The 18,709-nt window shown below is 41.8% G+C and overlaps 1 protein-coding gene across 1 annotated transcript in view; it reads right to left on the reverse strand.

The window, feature by feature from the left end:
• Positions 1–15,646, reverse strand: part of arhgef40 (Rho guanine nucleotide exchange factor (GEF) 40) — a 57,115-nt gene extending 41,469 nt beyond the window's left edge. Inside the window, exons 1-3 of the mRNA XM_030076765.1 lie at positions 15,429–15,646; positions 3,596–3,685; positions 361–468 (exon numbers count right to left, since the gene is read on the reverse strand). Of these exons, the coding sequence (XP_029932625.1) occupies positions 361–468; positions 3,596–3,685; positions 15,429–15,431 (201 nt within the window). The 5' untranslated portion in view covers positions 15,432–15,646. The remainder of the gene's footprint in view (positions 1–360; positions 469–3,595; positions 3,686–15,428) is intronic.
• Positions 15,647–18,709: the final 3,063 nt, after the last annotated feature.

Here is an 18,709-nt window from a genome sequence, read left to right on the forward strand (position 1 = left end):
AATTCAAAGAGAGAAACATGTGTTACACTCTGTAGTGCTGTGATGGATGTCCTGCACTGTGCCTATACGTGGGCTGCTGGTGTCGCTACTTACTTTAAGTTCACAATATGACTCTGTGCCAAAGTCACCAAGAAATAAATACGCTGGTGGCCACTTTCATCCCACCTCAAAGCACAAAGATCGTATTCATTTTCAGAATCAAATCACTACCACACATCTTGGCATTGAGCTATGGAGAAACAGAAAGACAGCAGGCTCCTGACAAATTCCTGTACACTTTTCACATTCGCCAGTCAATTCTGCTTCTGATTATGTGCGTGTGTGTGTTCTCCTCCACTGTGTTTGTAATTTGGAACTCACGCAGGCATGCTGCTGGAGTTTGTGCAGAAGATGCTTGGCAGGAACGAAGTAGTCCAAGAGGTAGCGAAGACTGTCGTGTTGATAAGTCGACTCCAGGACCGAGAAGACCTGCACAAGTATGCAAACAGGAACAAACACTCCAGTGAAACATGGTTGGATAAAAGGCATTACAGAGCTGCATGGTGACTATCAGGGCGTAGTGACATGGACATATTGCTGCAAAAATGCCTGCAAAATGTAAACGTTTTGAAAGCAAAGAAAAACAATTTTGTTTTCAAACTGATAACCAATTCATTTTTGAATCTAATGGATTTTAAGAGTTTCGTGAGACCAAAAGTGGTGGAAATTTTTCAGTCAATAGAGAAATGAAACCATGAAAATCACCAAAATCACATGCAAATTGAGAAATATTTACTTTTTAATTATTGCATATGTGTGTGTCACCTATAATGCCATGTTCGTGTCACATCAGAAGAGGCAGGGGAATTGGGTGACATCTCTTTGCTACATGTGAATGAGGAATTCCCCGCGCATTAACCTGGTAAGACAGGCTGTACGGCGTTTCTCAGGAACAGGATTAATCAGCAGATAAAGGACAAAATTCACTGGAACACACAGGCTACCTTGTGGACTTTATTTAGTGCAAAGAGTCTCTTTGTCCCTTGGAACTAAATAAAGGCTACAAGTAAAGCCTGGGGCACATCAAAAAAAACTTGTGCTGTTTGAGGCCGATGGTCAGATCACTCTGCGTCACCTCACATCACCTGCTGAAAGAACTGGGACTGCACTGTTTCTCTGTACGAGCAGGGTGCAGTAATCTTTCAAAAAAGTAAAGCTTCAAGATCACAGAACGCAGAGAGATAACGCAACAAAATAGCACCAGCACATACTTTTTTTTTTTTTTTTTTTTTTTTACCCCTTTTTGAATCCGTTCAAATGTTTTCCTTAGACAAATCAAGAATAGTCTCATGAGAAGATGAACTGGCATCAACATTGTCAGCCTGCAGGTCTTTTATTGTGAAAGACTGCTTATTTCTCTGGCTAGCCTGCTTGCTTGCCAGTTGGCACAATAACAACACAAGCCAATTTCCATCTCTTTTTTCGAGCCTTGACTTCGTTGTGCTGAGAAGCCAATCAGAAAGTTGGCGTCTGCTACCGACTCAACGTGTTGTATCAGCTGTTTGGTCCGATGGGGGCTGACGGTACAGTATACACTTTACCAACTACAGATGCCAAACTACAGACGACTGCCCAACAAGGGCTGACAGCCAACCATTGGCTTGGTATGTCGGAGATTTACGACCACGTGTTCCGGCGGAATCTGTCCTTTGTCATTTCTTGTGCTGCATGTTTGACTCATTGGACCACCGGTGTCCAAGATAGCAATCATAAGGTCAAGTCAAGTGAAGTTAACGACTTAATAACTCTTACAGGCAAAAGGGATTTACAATGGCCACATTGTGAGGACACTAAATATAAACGACATCCCCCAACCTTAGACTCTCTGACTAAGGACATACCTAGGGAAAGTTAGGCATTTTTTTTGGCCAATCTGCAAAAAAATTTCTTACCAATAGCTTTTTTTACCATGTGTTCCTATAGGTGTCTACTAACTCCTCCCAATTTATCCAAGGCCAAATCCTCGGGGAAACATTAGCTAGCTTAAGGTGGATGCTAGCTGGCAACACCAATTTTTATGTTGGTCGGTTGTTCATTTTAGGCAATAACTAAGAGATAAAATTGATGTGTGTTTAAATTTACAGTCATCTAAACTTTAGACAGCAAAAGGATTTACTTTCCATCACCACAGTGAGTTTATCTCAAATGGAACATTTAGAATCCATACCAAAACCCATAGTCTAAATATGACAGATCAATATTTCATGGTTAAGGAGTCATTTTTACTCAAAACTAATGGTTGGAATAGACTCAGCACCCCTAAAAACCCCTAGTTAGACATCTCAAAAGCTAATATTGGTAAAAAAAAAAAATCACTATTTTCGCCCAGGCCCTCTGGGCACTCCATAACTTTGACTGGCTCTCCAGATGTTTCCCCGAGGATTTGGCCTTGGATAAATTGGGAGGTGTTAGTAGACATCTATAGGAACACATGGTAAAAAAAAAAAAAAAAGCTATTGGTAAGAAATTTTTTTGCAGATTGGCCAAAAAAATGCCTAACTTTCCCTAGGTAACAAGGAAAACTCCCATCCATCCATCCATCCATCCATCCATTTTCCATAGCTGCATATTCTTATTCAGGGTCCATAGACACTTCTCCAAGTCAGGAGACTGGGCCCTATCCCAACATGCATTGGGGGGGTAGACGGGAAAACACCCTGGATAGGTCACCAGTCCATCACGGGCCAACTAAAACCTCTTTCGAATGGAAGAAAACTCTGAATACTTTTTACCAGGGATGGTCAGCAGATCAACACTCAGGTTAATTGCTGTCATTAACAAGTTACTCTAAATGATCCACAAACTGCTACAGACATTGCTCAAATTATTTAAGTGGAGTCAACTGTAATATTGTGAGCATAATTTGGATTGTCAGTATCTCAAAGTGACAGCACCCTTGGAGTCGCTGCCATATTTGCCGCCTGTGTTGACACACAAATCTGGCAACTGGGAAGTATCAGAGCCTACAGTAAATTCCCACATGTCCTACTTGTAATTACCATGATGAGGCTGAGTGTCTTCTCCCAATTCACAGCTCGTATTTATGGTAAGTCTGATATGATGTGAACATGGCAGTGGTGCTGTTATTTAGTGGTATAGGTTGCATCCACAAGCTTGTGGGTGGAGCACCGCAAACAGCAGGTCCACAACTAACCAGCTGTGTTGACTACTAGCAGCAGAAATATATGCATTTTTTGGCTATTTTATATACAGCCATTCTATAGGAAGGTTTTTATAATAATTTATTTCCTTTTAATTGTTTGTGTGTGATTGGCTAAGAGAGTGGCGACCTGTGGTAGTCAAGTGTGAAAGGCCTGATCTATTTTCTGATTGGCTGGTTGGTTATAGAATGGTCATTTTGCCTTTTACAAAGGTTTTTAAGCTCCTTGTTTTTTATTTTTTCTGTATTAACGAGGAAGGAAAATTGCCAAAACATGTCGGTTGATGAGGAAATTTCATTTTGTGTTGATTTTGGCGACCCCTGTGGACAAAAGTGGTAGTGTTCCCGGAATGAAAGCTGCACGGACTTGAATACATGTGTGTTTGCGAGCCGTACCTGGGAGAGGAGAGGTGGAGCTGTGCTCTCAAAGGGAGGGTAAAGGGATGAGAGCGCCCCCTGCACACAATCCTCCACTGCCTCCGAGCCCTGAGAGAGGAGATAAAAATGAAAGAGGGTTAGGGTTAGAAAGAGTTAATTCATAACCGGACACTGAATGCGTTCTATAGTGTCTGCGTTTGTGCTTAATAGCCAGCTTGTCTCACTCATACGCTGACACACACATATACACACACCCAGACACAGATACACATATGTACACATAGACAGACAAACACACACACATACATACACACACACCTCTTTTGAACTTCCTGTTGTACAGTCTGGGGAGTGTCAAACATTTCCTCCAAGGCACAGTGAGTGGAGGAACCCACCAAACAAAGAGTCCGACCACTGCAACATGGTAACTCCCTAATCTCCAGCACTGGTTCTCTCTCTCAGTCAGCTACATGCACGTGCATGCAAGCACAGGCACACACACATGCATGCATACACACACACACACACACACACACACACACACACACACACAAGCCGATAAGCACAGACAGTCCTACAAGCAAACACACACGTGAAGAAATCGAAGAGAGACGTAAATAGTGCAAATATGAGCGTATGGGCTCGTATATGCATGCAAAGTTGCATACACACACACACACACACACACACACACACACACACACACACACACACACATCATAACACCAGTACTGCCAGGGAGGTAGAGGGTGACAGAGTAGAGTACGCAGTGCACACAGTGTTTATTTTTCTACTGGACTGTTGGCATGGCAACCTTCAACTTTTTTTCCTCTTTTCCAACCTCTTTCTTTCTCCCCCCCCCACCACATTTCCTCTCCAGCCTCCCATCTTTTTTTCTCTCTATTTTCATCATCTAGTCTTCCCCCATATCCTTTTTTTTTTTTACCCAACTTTTCTTTGTTTCACCTCGATACGACTCCCCAATGTCATCTGACAATAATTATGTTGGGATTCTCTTCAACAGACGGCATATTGTGATGAATAACTACAAAAAAACCCAGAGGATGGATAGAAAGCCATGGGAGAATGAGAAAACACAGAATGGGAGAACAGAGTGTACGGAAAAAGGGAAGGTTGGCTTGGGAGAGAGGGCCAGGAGGGAATGAGTTAGTGGTGCGGGGGTTGTGGAAGAAGGACGACCTGGGTTCAAAAGTGTTTGCAAATAATTTTTTATGGCTTGTTTTAGCCAACATTTGGGTGGGGTTGGCCGCACATAAAAGTTAAAATGCACGCCATGAAGTTTGGACCATCATACAAGTTAATTTTGAGTGGGAAGGGGGTCACAACTCTTCTCTTATAACATATCTATATACATTTATTAACCTTCACTAAGCCATCATCAGGCCTACATCTGATTCAGTTCCTTGAACACAATTGTCTGATTGCCTCAAAAATCCACAAGGGCAATGAACCAACTGCATGTACCACTGAATGAAGCTATTTTTGAAATAAAACAACTAATAATGTAATATAATAATGCAATGATGTATACTGATTCTTCAGATATTCTGTACTTCCAATCTGATTTGAATTTGTCTAATATATGGCACAAAAAATTATGTAAACTATTTTGTGGTCATTTGACCAATTATGCTGTTAGCTGACTGTATTTAAAGGGACAATAACCCTAATTTAAAAAGTAGCTTTTCTTATTAAGTATTATTCTTGAGTACTTTCTTCATCATCCACCAAGATTTAGAGTTTACGCATTCCAGCAGAGCCAGGTGGGCTTCAGCTCCCTGTTAAGACCAACCAGCTGTCCAGCAAAGTGAAAATATCCTGCTTGTTGGGACTGAAAAGGCCAGAGGTCTCACTAGCATCATAACAACATGTTTTTTTTTTTTTTTTTTAGCCAACACTGCTGTAGAACTCACTTGCTAAAAACCTACTTGGAGGAAAGTTCATTCTCCCACTCAAAAGTATTTCTGTGACTGACCCTGACACTGTCTGAATTACACTGATGGAAGATTTAACCCAACAAATCAGATATTCAAAGGAGGTTGAGGCAAATGTTTAAGCAAATGAGACTTATCTGCAGTAACTGTTTGACCTGGGTCTGGAAGGGAGAGGGAGAAGAATGGAAATGTGGGGTCTAGTGAAAAGAAAGAACAACAAACTGCAGGAACAGGGTGGAAAATAAAGGGGAAGCGCCACTGGAATTGAAGGGCTTCGAGGGAGAGGGCTGCAGAAATGGGGAGCAGAAAGTCACTGTTCAAAGTAGACAACTAAGTAAGATCATTAAATCAAATCAAAATCAGATCCACACAATCTTCTTCAGGTCGCTCAGGTTCAGCAGCTAATTTGACTGTAATGGTTTGAGGTCACACACACACACACACACAGGCGTTGTTGGGTCCTGTTCCCAACCCGCTCACTTTGCTGCAAGAGGGATTTTTCAACTCTGACTTCAGTCCTAATGGCACCGCTGGCACAGTGGCATTGGGCTCAAATTCATACAACTTTGTTTTTCCATAGTAACAGAAATTTGGATGGGAGCGACACAGCAACTTGGAGCAAACACATTACAAAACTTAAATAAATGTTGCCATGCGGAACACAACTTAGTTTTCCAGAAGCTTAAAGGTCGTCTTAGTCCAATAACTTTCACTGGAACAAAAGCAAAAGCACTAAAAGTCCTGTTTTTTGGAAACCGCAGAGCAAGGAATGCCCGTCTTAATACGGCATCAAATGTCATGTTATGTCCAAAAACCATATTTTAGGCGAAAAAATCTGGGGTGATATATGTATAGTTGTTTCCAAACCAGCTTCACCTTTTTTAAGGGGCCAGTTCACCCAAAACACTTACCGCTTACCCCCAGTGTAATCTATCCATCCTGATACTTTCCATGTGATTTGGCATTTAAGTGCTATTACCTTGAAATAAAGCAGAAAAGGGTAAATCACTTCACTGGTATCAAGGAAAAGGCACCTGATTCCAGTAATTACTTGAAACAAGTTAATTTGTGTTGGAAATGAGTAAAATTATCTCATGCAATTGGTTGATATATTCACTTGAAGTTTTTTGAGGGTTTTTAAGGTTAAACACTACATTAAATGATTAAGGAAGGCATTTTTGTAGGGCCATGGCTGATTATGAAATGGATTTGCACTGACTGCTACTAATAAAGCACAGAATGGAGACATTTCAAGAGTAGGTCATGCAACTGTCATCACATCTGTGTACAAGCATTTCCATACAGACAAGAAGAGTGGACATACAGTATGAGCCAGTGTCAGAGGTATTGTGATGTTGAAACAGGGTTCTCCGCACATCTTCTGACAAAATGCAGCCAGATGTGGTGCTGCTCAGTTCAGGGACAGCAAACAGGAGGGTAAAAAAACAGGGGGTGTGACAGGAGCACACCAATTAAATCACAGTCTTAATAAACATTTTAACACCACTGCGTCTTCATCAGAGTCAAAGTGGACGAAGACATGATGCAAAAAACAAACAAAGTCAGCGCAGACCAAGTGTACAGTTGTCACTGGATAACTGGTTGAACAGGGTTTCAAATCTATTGGATAATGAATCCAAGGGTGGGACCTGCCATAGTCAAAGTCTAAGTGACACAACCATGCTTTGATTCATTATCCAATTGATTTGAAATCCAGTTCAAACAATTATCCAGTGACAATTGTACACTTGGTCTAGGTTGATTATATGGCCTTGTTCAGGCTGCACAGAAAGCGGATATGTTTCTCAAATCAGATCTTTAAGACTCTCTGTCCACACAGACCAAATTTGCATGTCCAAACACCAACCTATCTGCATGGGTTGCTCTGGTAACAACGGAAGCATCAGTACCAACGTACGCTGGTGATGTGGCTTTCCAACAACAGAAGCATGAGAAACGTAAAGAAGCCTCCCCAAAATGTGCTGACAGTTTATTTCAGCATCTGTTTTTCTTGGTGTTGTCCTCCTACCTGTTCTGCTGGTAGCAGCTTGGATTCTGCGCAACCTCTCAGATGCACGTTCATCACTCGGGATTTGATGTCATCACTGTGTGTCATGTTGTGAATGATGCAAAAGACAATTTGAAATTGCATTTCAAACCACCTCCAAATGTGGTTTGAATCCGCTTTCCAAGAATCGGATTTCATTTGGCTGTCCAGACTTTCAAAAATCAATCTGGATACAACCTGGATATGCCAGAAAAAGGAATTGGCAGTCTGAACAAGGCCTATACTGTATGTTGCCTGCCTCATGTCTTTGCAGTAGTGTCGAAATGTCTGTTTGCATCATTAAAGGCAGTGAATTAATCAATGTGCCTCTGCTTCCTCTGATGTGTCCGAGACAAATGCATCCTGGATCCACATTTCAACACAGACACCGTCCATTAAAAGTCTCCAACACAAGCTTGAACAACACTTCTCAGATGTTATTAGCTGTAGAGTAGGATTTAAAAGAGGCTTGTGTAGTCAAATTAAAAGTCTGTGTGAAGACGTATACATCACATACAGAAGTGAACGTGTTTCAGTGCTTGGACCGTAGTAAACAATAGGCTGTGCGAGAACATGTTGTGTTAAAGGTGTAGTGGTTGTAAAGGAGCTTTAAACAGCCTTCTGGCTCACTGGCAGAACATATTGAGTTGTAAAGTCACAGCGGGGAGTTTGGTGGATTGCAAGGCAAGCCAGCGGGAACTTCCTCCTAGACCCAAGCCCTTTTTAAAGCATCCCGCAAGACTTAAGTTAACTCAACACAGTAAAGTAAAGCAAACCGAAGTAAAGCAAAGGAAAGTAAAATAATGTAAAGGAAAGGAAAGGAATAGTAACCCTATCCTTACTGAACTTTGAAGATTTGACCTGGAATGGACAAAGCATGGGACCTATTTTGAGGAACTTTTCTGATTGTAGGCCATGTGTGTGCAGAATATGCCGTGGTAGCTTAGAAAACAAGGCTAACTTACCCCAAATCATTCCCAATTATGCTCAAAAGTGTGAAAAACTGCTCCATAAAAAAACCACAGTTGTTACACATATGGTAGGTAATTCTACATCCGATGCATTCAACTCCTGCTCAGCTTTCCTCAGCTTTGTTGGAGGTCAGCGATTGGCTGAAAGTTGCAACACCGAGCAAGGAAACATGTTCCTTACACATAAACTAAAAAAAAAAAAAAAAAAAAAAAAAACAAAGTCCACACAACAGCACTTTGACTGTGGAACAGATTCAGTATTAATGCCTGGATCTTAAGTGATTATAATACAGTAAAGCTATATTTTTAGCAAACTCAGATGGCAGCCAGGCGTTCACATGAATTGGAGTGGAGGTTAGGTTAGTCATGACCTCCAAGCTACTAAATCTATACTGCACACACTAATAATATACTAATATTTGACATTTATGGCGGACAGATCCAACACAAAGTTAAAATAGGGGTGTTATGGCCCTTAAATGACAGGACCCTTTGTTTTATGTATTATAATGCTGACATCTAAAGGAGTGTTATGCCCTCTTTTGTCTTTGCTGTGCTTCTTCACATTAAACACTGGACTAACAAATCTTCACCACACCCTTATTGATGGTTCAGAGAATCCTGTGGCCAGATAGTTGCTGAAATCTGACCCCAAACACTGTCCAACACTTCCACATCTTGCATCGGGGCAACTTTGCAATTCCATCCCATCTGGTTCTGCAAAGTCCCTCAGACTCACACAATGCGGCCTTTGCTAGACAGTCACCTTATTAGCATCACAACATTATACGTTCCCACAGTTTTGCAGTCAGTGGAGCAGACAAATATGTAAAACTCAACATAGCTAACATAGTGACGGGTGAACCTGAAATAATATTTGGCTTGGATGACGGCATACAATTGTACTCTAGTAGCACCTTTTTTTTTTTTTTTTTTTTCCTCTTAACGTCGACTCTCTCTGAGTATCCACGGCGCCTGCAGTGCAGACAAACTTTCAACAGGATATATTGCTGTTAATATCCAGAGAATGGGATTTCAATCTGGAAGTGCAATCACTTACTTCCACTTAGGGAATTAAGTCTTATGTTAGGAGGGGAAAGACTGATGCTGCTACTAGAGAGGTCTGAGAACCGTCACGCATATTGCAGGGAGAATTACCCAACTGGCCAATTCAACACAATCTGCACAGCTTTAGCTCTGCACATGGTAATTTCATTATTCCCACAGCCGCACCGAGCTGAGTCACCAACAAGCTATCGGGTTAAAAGGCATACTGCTGATTTTTTACAGTAAACAGAATGCATGTCATTTCAGTGCCATTTCATGTTTGTCTGGCTTAAGGGTCATGTAGGATTGTGCGTTCTCGTTATTTACAGCCTACCGGTGTGTCGAATGCAATCAGACGCCGCTCTGTTCTTTCACAGACCCATAGGAGCACATGAAACAAAGTAGCCCTGATTAGATTTGTAAACTAGGTTACTATATTCAGACGCCCAGACAGGAGGAGAGTCGCATGTAATAGCCGGTGCCTGTTTCTTAAGCGTGTGAGAATGTGCTATGCAGTTTGGAAAGTGATTCTCAAAGCTAATGCCAATCAGGTGTCTAGTACAGCAGAGCGTCCCGTTAACTCAGTGTCCCCCCCCCCTTGTCCCAGTCTTTGCTGTCTCCCTCCACTTTATCCTATCTCACAAGGGTGAAAATGATCAAAAATGTCTTGATGATGTTCCACGGAAGAATTGGAGAGTGTGCAAATAACGACTATAAGTGGGAGCGTAGCTGTTTCCAAGAGCTCTAAATCTCTCAATGTGATTTTCTTCTTCAAAATGAAAACAGCCTCATGTTCCCTTAAGAAGACACGGAGAATAATGCCCAAACCACTGATAAATTCAGGTTATTCTTTTTTATTGCTATACCAGAGGTATGGATATCATTCTTCTCATTTTGTTAAGTGAACACAGGTTTTATGGAACATGAGGCTCTTTCAGTCCATGTACTATCGGTTTAATCTGATAGTACATGGACAGATTGCACATTTTAGTTCCCATGAGGTGAATTTGTTCCCTGCCTTTAAGTTTCTTCACTGGAACTGTTCAGTCATGTTTGTTTTGCAGTCGTGGTGCAGATTAAAATACTGAAAGACAAGACTGATTCCTGCTTATTTGTTTTTTCAGGGTATTTTTTTCTTCTTCAGTCACAGATGTCATGATGTATCATCGCTGATTATCTTAAAACAACAGAGATGTTATCTTCCAACAGAGATATTAGCTTGCGTGCAAATTGCGAAATTATGTGCAAATGTGTTTCACACATTGTCAGGCTAAAGCTAAAATGATCTAAAAACAAAATCAGTCAATCAGTAGCAAAATGATAAGTTACCAGCCAAAAGCCGCATAATTAATGTAATGTCATTTCATGTCAGTTGGCATGGAAAAGTCTAATGCAATCAACCATGGCCGCCAGAGGATGCATGACGTCACCTGAAGGGCCTTTTATTAAAAGAATGTGTTTAGGTGTGTACAGTTTTCTATTCTGGTCACTGAGTACATGTGTGGGTGGTCAAATGTGTGTGCGTGTGTGCGTGTGTGTGTGTGTGTGTGTGTGTGGTGAATTTGGAGACACAGTGCAGAATCAGAGAATGACACTCCATCCGTCATTCCATCGGGCTTCCTGTCTTTCTCTCATGTACGCAGATTGAAACGGAAGAGGCTGCAGTAGTCATCCAAACAGATGCTTAGCAGAGAGAAATAGAGAGAGAGAGAGAGAGAGAGAGAGAGATTCAGATGCAGACAAGCATAAAGCAAGAATGTGAACGTGAGAGGCTTAGGAATATATCATCTGAATTGTACCTCCTGTTGGTTTAGCTTACAGGAGAGAAGTGAATGGACAGACAGACTGAGGGAGAGAGAGGAAGAGAGAGAAAGAAAGAGAGAGAGAGCACATTAGGGAGTGAAGGAGTCAGACAGAGAGAGGGAGAGAAAAGGAGGAGGAGGCTGACCAGCGGGAGAGATCGATGGGAAACAAGAGCAGCAGCAGCCATGATAGAAACCAGATGTAGACCCTACGATACATGACCGGGAGAGAGTGGGGGACAAGAGAGTGAGGAAGAGCAGGAATGGAGCGGGGATGGGGGGTGGGGGGATATGAAGAGGAAGAAGACTGAGAAATATCCCGACAGAGGAAGAGAGAACGAACAAAAGAAGGCGGGAGGAAAGGAGAGGGGAAGCGTAAAAACCAGAGACAGAAAACAAATGAGACAAAAGGAAAAGAGGACAAAGAGAATTAAGGAGAAAGCATGCAACTGCCTTATTTCATTTCCTATGATCCTACTGTCCAATCCTACCAGGCCTGGGACGAACCGGGCTTCCTGCAAGGACTTCATGGTTTGTTTTGGCCTGCTGACGTGCCATTTCATAGGGGGTTACCGCACAGGACCACACAGAAAGACACATGGCTCATGAGGCAAACAGGTCCTTAAGAAAAGAATAACGGTGTGTGCACAACACGGTAGGAGAGGCGGCAAGGTGACTGATAAGACCTGAGAATGTTGAAGATCTAAATTTTCACCTCACACCTACGCTGTGTTCATAGTGTCAACTTGCAAAAATGCACGGCAAAAAAAAAAGGAAACTCTATTCTACTGAAGTTAGGAAGGAATATGGAAGCGTACACAGTAGTATTTGTTTAAGTAGTAGTTGAACACTCTTATATTGATTCAGTTAACAATGAGAGACAACAAAATGCAATTTGTTGTCTGCCATTTATGTGTGCCTAAAATTGGCGAGCTCTGAAATAACACCCAAATTTCCAACTTCTAATTCCGAGTTGGACGATTGTTCGGGTCCTTTTTCACAAAGTGGAATTTGTTTTTATTGTGGTCCGAGCTGAAATGAAGGCAGCATATGCAAATGAGCAACACAGCCACTGTACCAGAACCAATCACATTCCCCTAACCTGTAAAATGGAGGTTGCTGGTCCTCCTGGATTTGCTTGCTCGACTAACTATTACAACACATCCAAATCGCTGTGGCCACTTAGCTTGCTGGGTTGTTTGAGTGAAGCATCAAAATATCAAGATTACTTTTTTCCATATTTATCTTCCATGCTTATTCTGGAAAATAAGTGTGTGCGTCCTGACACACACATATTTAGGAGGTTGCCAACCCTTGCAGCTCTGTCCTTGTGCACCGGGCCACCGTGTGTCTTACTTGTGCCCAGGAGAAGATGACCTCCAAAGGCCCCCACAGCAGATTATTTAAAGGCACCATTTTGGGCCCTTGACCCAAGGCCCGGGACAACTGACCTGCTGCCCTTCCCCCATCAGTGTGCATCATCTACTGGTGTGAAGCCCGGCTGCCATCCGTGTACACACACTCCCACCAGAGTCAATTTTGTTTTTGAAACCTGTTTCCAGCGGGGCTCGGTAATAATAGCTGTCAGCCTGGGTCTGGCCCTGTGAATCTGTGAATGATTTACAACATTTCGAGCATCTCTGCACATCTGGTGTCGCACAGTTCAACAACCAAGCCAATCAGCACCACTGCAGGGGAGCCAGGTAACCTATTACCTAACCTGAGAAAATGGATGATAAAACGCACCCTTGATTAACAAATTAACACATTTATTTCACATAGACAGCATGACTTCTCAATATCGCCCAGCATTGTAGTTTTTGCTTTGCTTTGCTCTACTATTAAAAACCCCGACTTAAAATGATGTTAGAGCCAGGGGGATGCATCAGTCTCTTGTGATTGGGGAACATCGAATACCCCTCCCCCACACATATGCAGTGGAGACAGACCGAAGATGGAAACAGAGTGTAACAGGTTCAGTCTTAATATCAGGCAAACTTGTCTCTCTTGCAGAATTGTACTCAGTATGAACTTGACCAGATTAACCATTCAAAAGAGCAGCGATGGCCACATTGAGCTCCAACAGAGCCAAAGACAGTGTGAACTGAATGGAGAACCTGCTTGGATGATGCCTGGGCCCCCACTGAAACACCCCCAATGAAACACCAACAAGCAACAACTTAGTGATCCAAAGTGGCCTGTCTTTGGCCTGCATAGCCTTTCTGCAAAGTCTGCACAATCACAAGAAAGTCAATGTAAAACACATTACTTCAGTTTTTTTTTTTTTTTTTTTTCTATCATCGCAGTTGTTTGAGGATCAGCCCATTGACTGGCTGGCTGGCCGGCTGACTGGCTGGGCGTCTCCTGCAATGCCTAAGTGTTTCAAAATTAGGGGAGGTGATAAATGTGTAAGCAAAGGGAATGCTCTGTGTCACAGTTTATGGACAAAGAGGCACTGTGTGGTTGTTTGTTTGCATATCTTGATGTACGTGAACCATGTCTCTATGTATTAGCTTACATTCCTCATTTGCTTGTGTGCAAGTATGTGTACGGATTACGTGCATCTTACACGTTCACAGTATGTGCATGCACGACAAATGCTCCAGTGTTACTGATGAGTGATTTTTCAGTGATCTTTTTTTTTTTTAGTTGACACATGATGACTGGAGAATAGGTTTTCTAACTGTGTGAACTAATATGGCTCTGTGGTGGCTGTTCAAAACCATTAAAAAGTCGTTAAAGAACTGTGCAGAGTCATAGAATCACTATGAATGTGTCTTTTACCCTCTCAGAGATAAATCAGCGCTAATGGTCTTGCTGTGCATGTATATTTGTGTGTGAACGTGCCTGTCTGTGCGGTGCAGCCTACATGTGTTACTGTTTTCCATCTCTGGCCACGAAACTTTCACCAAACTTTCCCATTTGGGCGTAGAGGACGGAGACGGAGAAACTGTATTGCACATGTTCTCCGTCCCCCGAAGTCCATGCCATCCCTTGTTTTCTCCGTCTCCCTCCCTCTGTCTCTCTTTTTCTCTCAGGTCCAATGTGGAAAATGCGGCATCACTGAAACCACTGTCACTGCTGTCCAAGCCTCCTAAAATAAAAAAGTAACCCTTCCCCCCCCCTCGTTATGCTGCTCGTTCCCACTTCAGCTCTCTCTTTCTCTCTTTTCTTCTGTCTTTCCCTCTGCCTGCCAAACTGCTCCACCCTGTCTCTCTCACACAGGAGCGGGAAAACTAATATAATCTAAATCTGGCACGCTTTTTTCTTTTCTTCCTTTCTTTCTTTCTTTCATTCTTTCTTTCATTAATGTACATGTGTCCCTGTCTGTGCCTGTGTCTCAGGCTGTCTATTTGTCTCTGTCACTCTGATCAGACCATGAGTGGGTGGAGATGGTAAACAAAATCCCCAGAGATGGAAGGGAGAGCTGCAACTTCTCCTTGTCCCCTGCCTGCCTCTCTGACTCAGCTGCAAAACCACCAGTGTCATGCACAGCTTTAATCTTGTCATTAAAATTCACTGCCATTAGGATCTGTCAGCTTTGGCTACCAGTAAGCTGAGACTCATGGCTACTGAAAAAAAGCCTCCCAAATCCAATGTATGCTTTTATGAGAAGTGTATTTAATTTTAAATTAAATACAAGATTGCTCGTCACCCAATACTCCTTTACTGTTATATGGGAAAGGAACAATAGCCAGAAATGACAACATAGCCTACAAACTTTATATGTTTAAAACTTTACACTCTCAGACTTAATAGTTATATATCATGCTGGTACAGTCCAAAAACAACAGGAAATCCTGTGGTAGTACCATAAGACATCAAAACATTTACCATAAACTGCAAAAGTGCAAGTATAAATTCACTCCTGGATATCAGAGAAACACTTTAGACTTTGGATGTTTACTGCAGCCATATAGTGACTTTTCATTCGGTGTTGTGAAGCTTGCACATAAACAATGACAGTGTTTCTGCTTTATTTGTCTGCCAAGTCAATTCCAGCCCTACTAGTTTACCGAGGGGACTTACCATGACTTCAGTCAGGAATTCCTACATAGTCCTCAGCTCCTTTCCTGGATTGGCTTCCCCTCCGCATTCTCCGCAAAGCACTTTCTCCTCTTCAGATCGGATCAGATATTATCAAAGTCGCTACTTAGTTACACAGCCTCCATTACTTCCCTTTTTCACCATTTGGGAGATTTCCTCCTCAGCGCAAACAGTTCTGGTCCTCCTCTTCTCGTCCTATTCCCGACTCACCGCTATTTCCCAGCCTGGGAATGTCCAAACTGCATTTTTTCCCCCTTCGTCTGCCCGTCAGTCCCATGCACTCCCACCGCCCTGCCCTCCTCCCTCTCCCCTCACCTAACAAGAGCACTACAGTCCCTCTCTGCGCTCAAACTTTCCATTTTTCCCCCCTCGGAGTAAAATAAATGAATAGACAATAAAACAGTGTTACCCCACCCAGAAAAAAAAACCTCTGATTGCAAAAACCTCTGATCTTTTATTTGCTGGCAGTATCGGTGAAATTACACGTTTTTGATTCTTGAATAGACACTAATTAAGTTGAAGCTGAGGCGATGCCTAATTAAGATTCATTTGGTGTAATTAAGAGTAAAAAGGGTCGCGGCGTTCATAAAAAAAAAAAAAGACAAATTCAGATATATTAATGCAGGGATTAACAGCTAAAACGTGTCTGGGGAAAGAAAGATTGTTTCCGCAAGAGTGATCTTTTCTATCTCATTAAGGCCTAAATTGTCCCAAAGGGAGACTTTGATTTTAAGCGTCATATTCAAAAGGTATCTGTGATTAATTCTTGACTTTTGTTTCAGTCTGAATGGGATTTTGCAGGCGGTGTCAGGTAAGAGACGCACACCAGATTGACTTACAAATACTTTCCTGGGATTGTCTCAACCTACTGGCAGTCACTGAATTAGCCTTTTTGTGGCAGACCCCACCCATCTGGCACTGGAGCAGGATTCAAACAGGCCATATTGAGCATTTGAGTATTTGAGCCAGGCTGACTTGAGTAGGTTACACTTATTCTTTGTTGCCCCCTCTAAAACATACTCTTGTGACAGCGCTAAGTAAAAACGTAGACCTATAGATCTGTGGTTTTCAAACCTTTTCATGTCCCAGACCCCCGTTTGGGGCGAATTCACCCAAGGGACCCTATGAAAAGATATTTTTAGTTGCATCGAGCAATGAATTGTTTAGATGTAGTATTAGAAACCTGGGGAATAGATTCAAAGTGGTGAGCTTAAAACTTAAAGTTAAAACCAGTCTTACATAACTTCATAGTAAAATTGTAGTACTAAATTATGCCAAACTTTGTTGAGGATGCCCTGAGAACCTCTCAAGGACCCCTAGGGATCCCTGGACCCCAGTTTGAAAACTACTGCTGTGGATCATGTCTCTATATATTGTCAGGTCCCTAGTATAAGATCAAGATTTCTGTTCATCCACTTTCATCTTTCAACAGATCTAAAATACACAGGCTCAAGCTCAGGCTTAACATCATTATGAGACAAGGACAAGGACAAAAAAGTGTGAAATAACTCAACATCCCAGTCTGGAATTTTCAAGGTTTTATTTGCTGTATCTATTATTTATTGTGTTTTTTCTCTGTCATTGTGTCAGAGAGCTTATATGTTTACAGCACGTATGATCCGGGCCTATTAAAATGTTTGTAAGAGGTAAAAATGAAGCCACGTCTCTGCGTTATTGTTCCTTGCCTCTGTCATTGATTTAACTCTCCATAATAGAGGGCCTCACATATTGCTTGCTATGTCTTGGCCAATTTTTAGCACTAAACTTGTGGTTAGATCTGAAGGGGCCTATGTGCAGTGAGGAATGGGGGTTCAATTTACTTATAGACAGCAGTAGCTCCACAGTGCCGCCTTAAGGTCATTATGGGTTATTGCATTAATCACAAAAAAAAAGGAATGAAAATGAAAAACTAAAAAAGAAAGAAACAAAGAACATGGTGTTTTCACAAATACTTATTAATAAATGAAACAGCCTCAGTCCTTAGTTCAAAGGGGATCTGTTTTCTGCTCTACAAGTACATACACTACCAGTCAAAAGTTTGGACACACCTTCTCATTTAAAGTTTTTTCTTTATTTTCATTACTTATTCATTCATGACTATTTACATTGTAGATTCTCACTGAAGGCATCAAAACTATGAATGAACACATGGAATTATGTAGTAAACAAAAAGTGTGAAATAACTCAAAACATGTTTTATATTTTAGATTCTTCAAAATAGCCACCCTGTGCTTTGATTACTGCCTTGCACACTCTTGGCATTCTCTCAGTGAGCTTCATGAGGTAGTCACCTGAAATGGTTTTCCAACAGTCTTGAAGGAGTTCCCAGAGATGCTGAGCACTTGTTGGCCCTTTTGCCTTCACTCTGCGGTCCATCTCTTCCCAAACCATCTCAGTTCGAATACATTCATTATGTCTTCCTTGTCACTAACAATATGCTTTTGTTTCTTTTGGTCAGACATAAATTAAAAGGTATGTTATTTACCTTTCGACAGTTTTGGAGGTAACTTCCTCCTTCCTCAAAGTCAGTTGGTCATTTGGACGCTTTCTGAGGAAGGAGGAAGTTACCTCCGAAACTGTCAAAGGTAAATAACATCCCTTCCAAACCATCTCCTTGGGTTTAGGTCCGGTGACTGTGGAGGCCAGGTCATCTGGCACAGCACTCCATCACTCTCCATCTTGATCAAATAGCCCTTACACAGCCTGGAGGTGTGTTTGGGGTCATTGTCCTGTTGAAAAATAAATGATGGTCCAACTAAACATTGTTTCTCTTTATTTAGCTGATTGGTTCTTGCCTAATATGGATTCTAACAGTTGTCAAAAAGGGCTGTTATAGCTGTGTACCAACCTGACTTCTGCACAACACAACTGATGGTCCCAACCCCATTAAGAAGGCAAGAAATTCCATAAATGAACCCTGACAAGGCACACCTGTGAAGTGAAAACCATTTCAGGTGACTACATCATGAAGCTCATTGAGAGAAGGCCAAGGGTTTGCAGCGCTGTCAACAAAGCAAAGGGTGGCTACTTTGAGGAATCTAAAATTTAAAACATATTTGGAGTTTTCTTTGCTACATAATTCCATATATCTTGCTTCATATATCTGATGTCTTCAGAATGTATCTACAATGTAGAAAGTAGTAAAAATGAAGAAAAAACAATGAATGAGAAGGTGTGTTCAAACTTTTGACTGGTAGTATAGGGGAGACCGGGGATGGTTGTAACAAAGGGATAGTTGTAACACTCTCAGTTTGACCAATCAG

This window comes from Myripristis murdjan, chromosome 18, assembly GCF_902150065.1.
Source record: "Myripristis murdjan chromosome 18, fMyrMur1.1, whole genome shotgun sequence".
Lineage (NCBI taxonomy): Eukaryota > Metazoa > Chordata > Actinopteri > Holocentriformes > Holocentridae > Myripristis > Myripristis murdjan.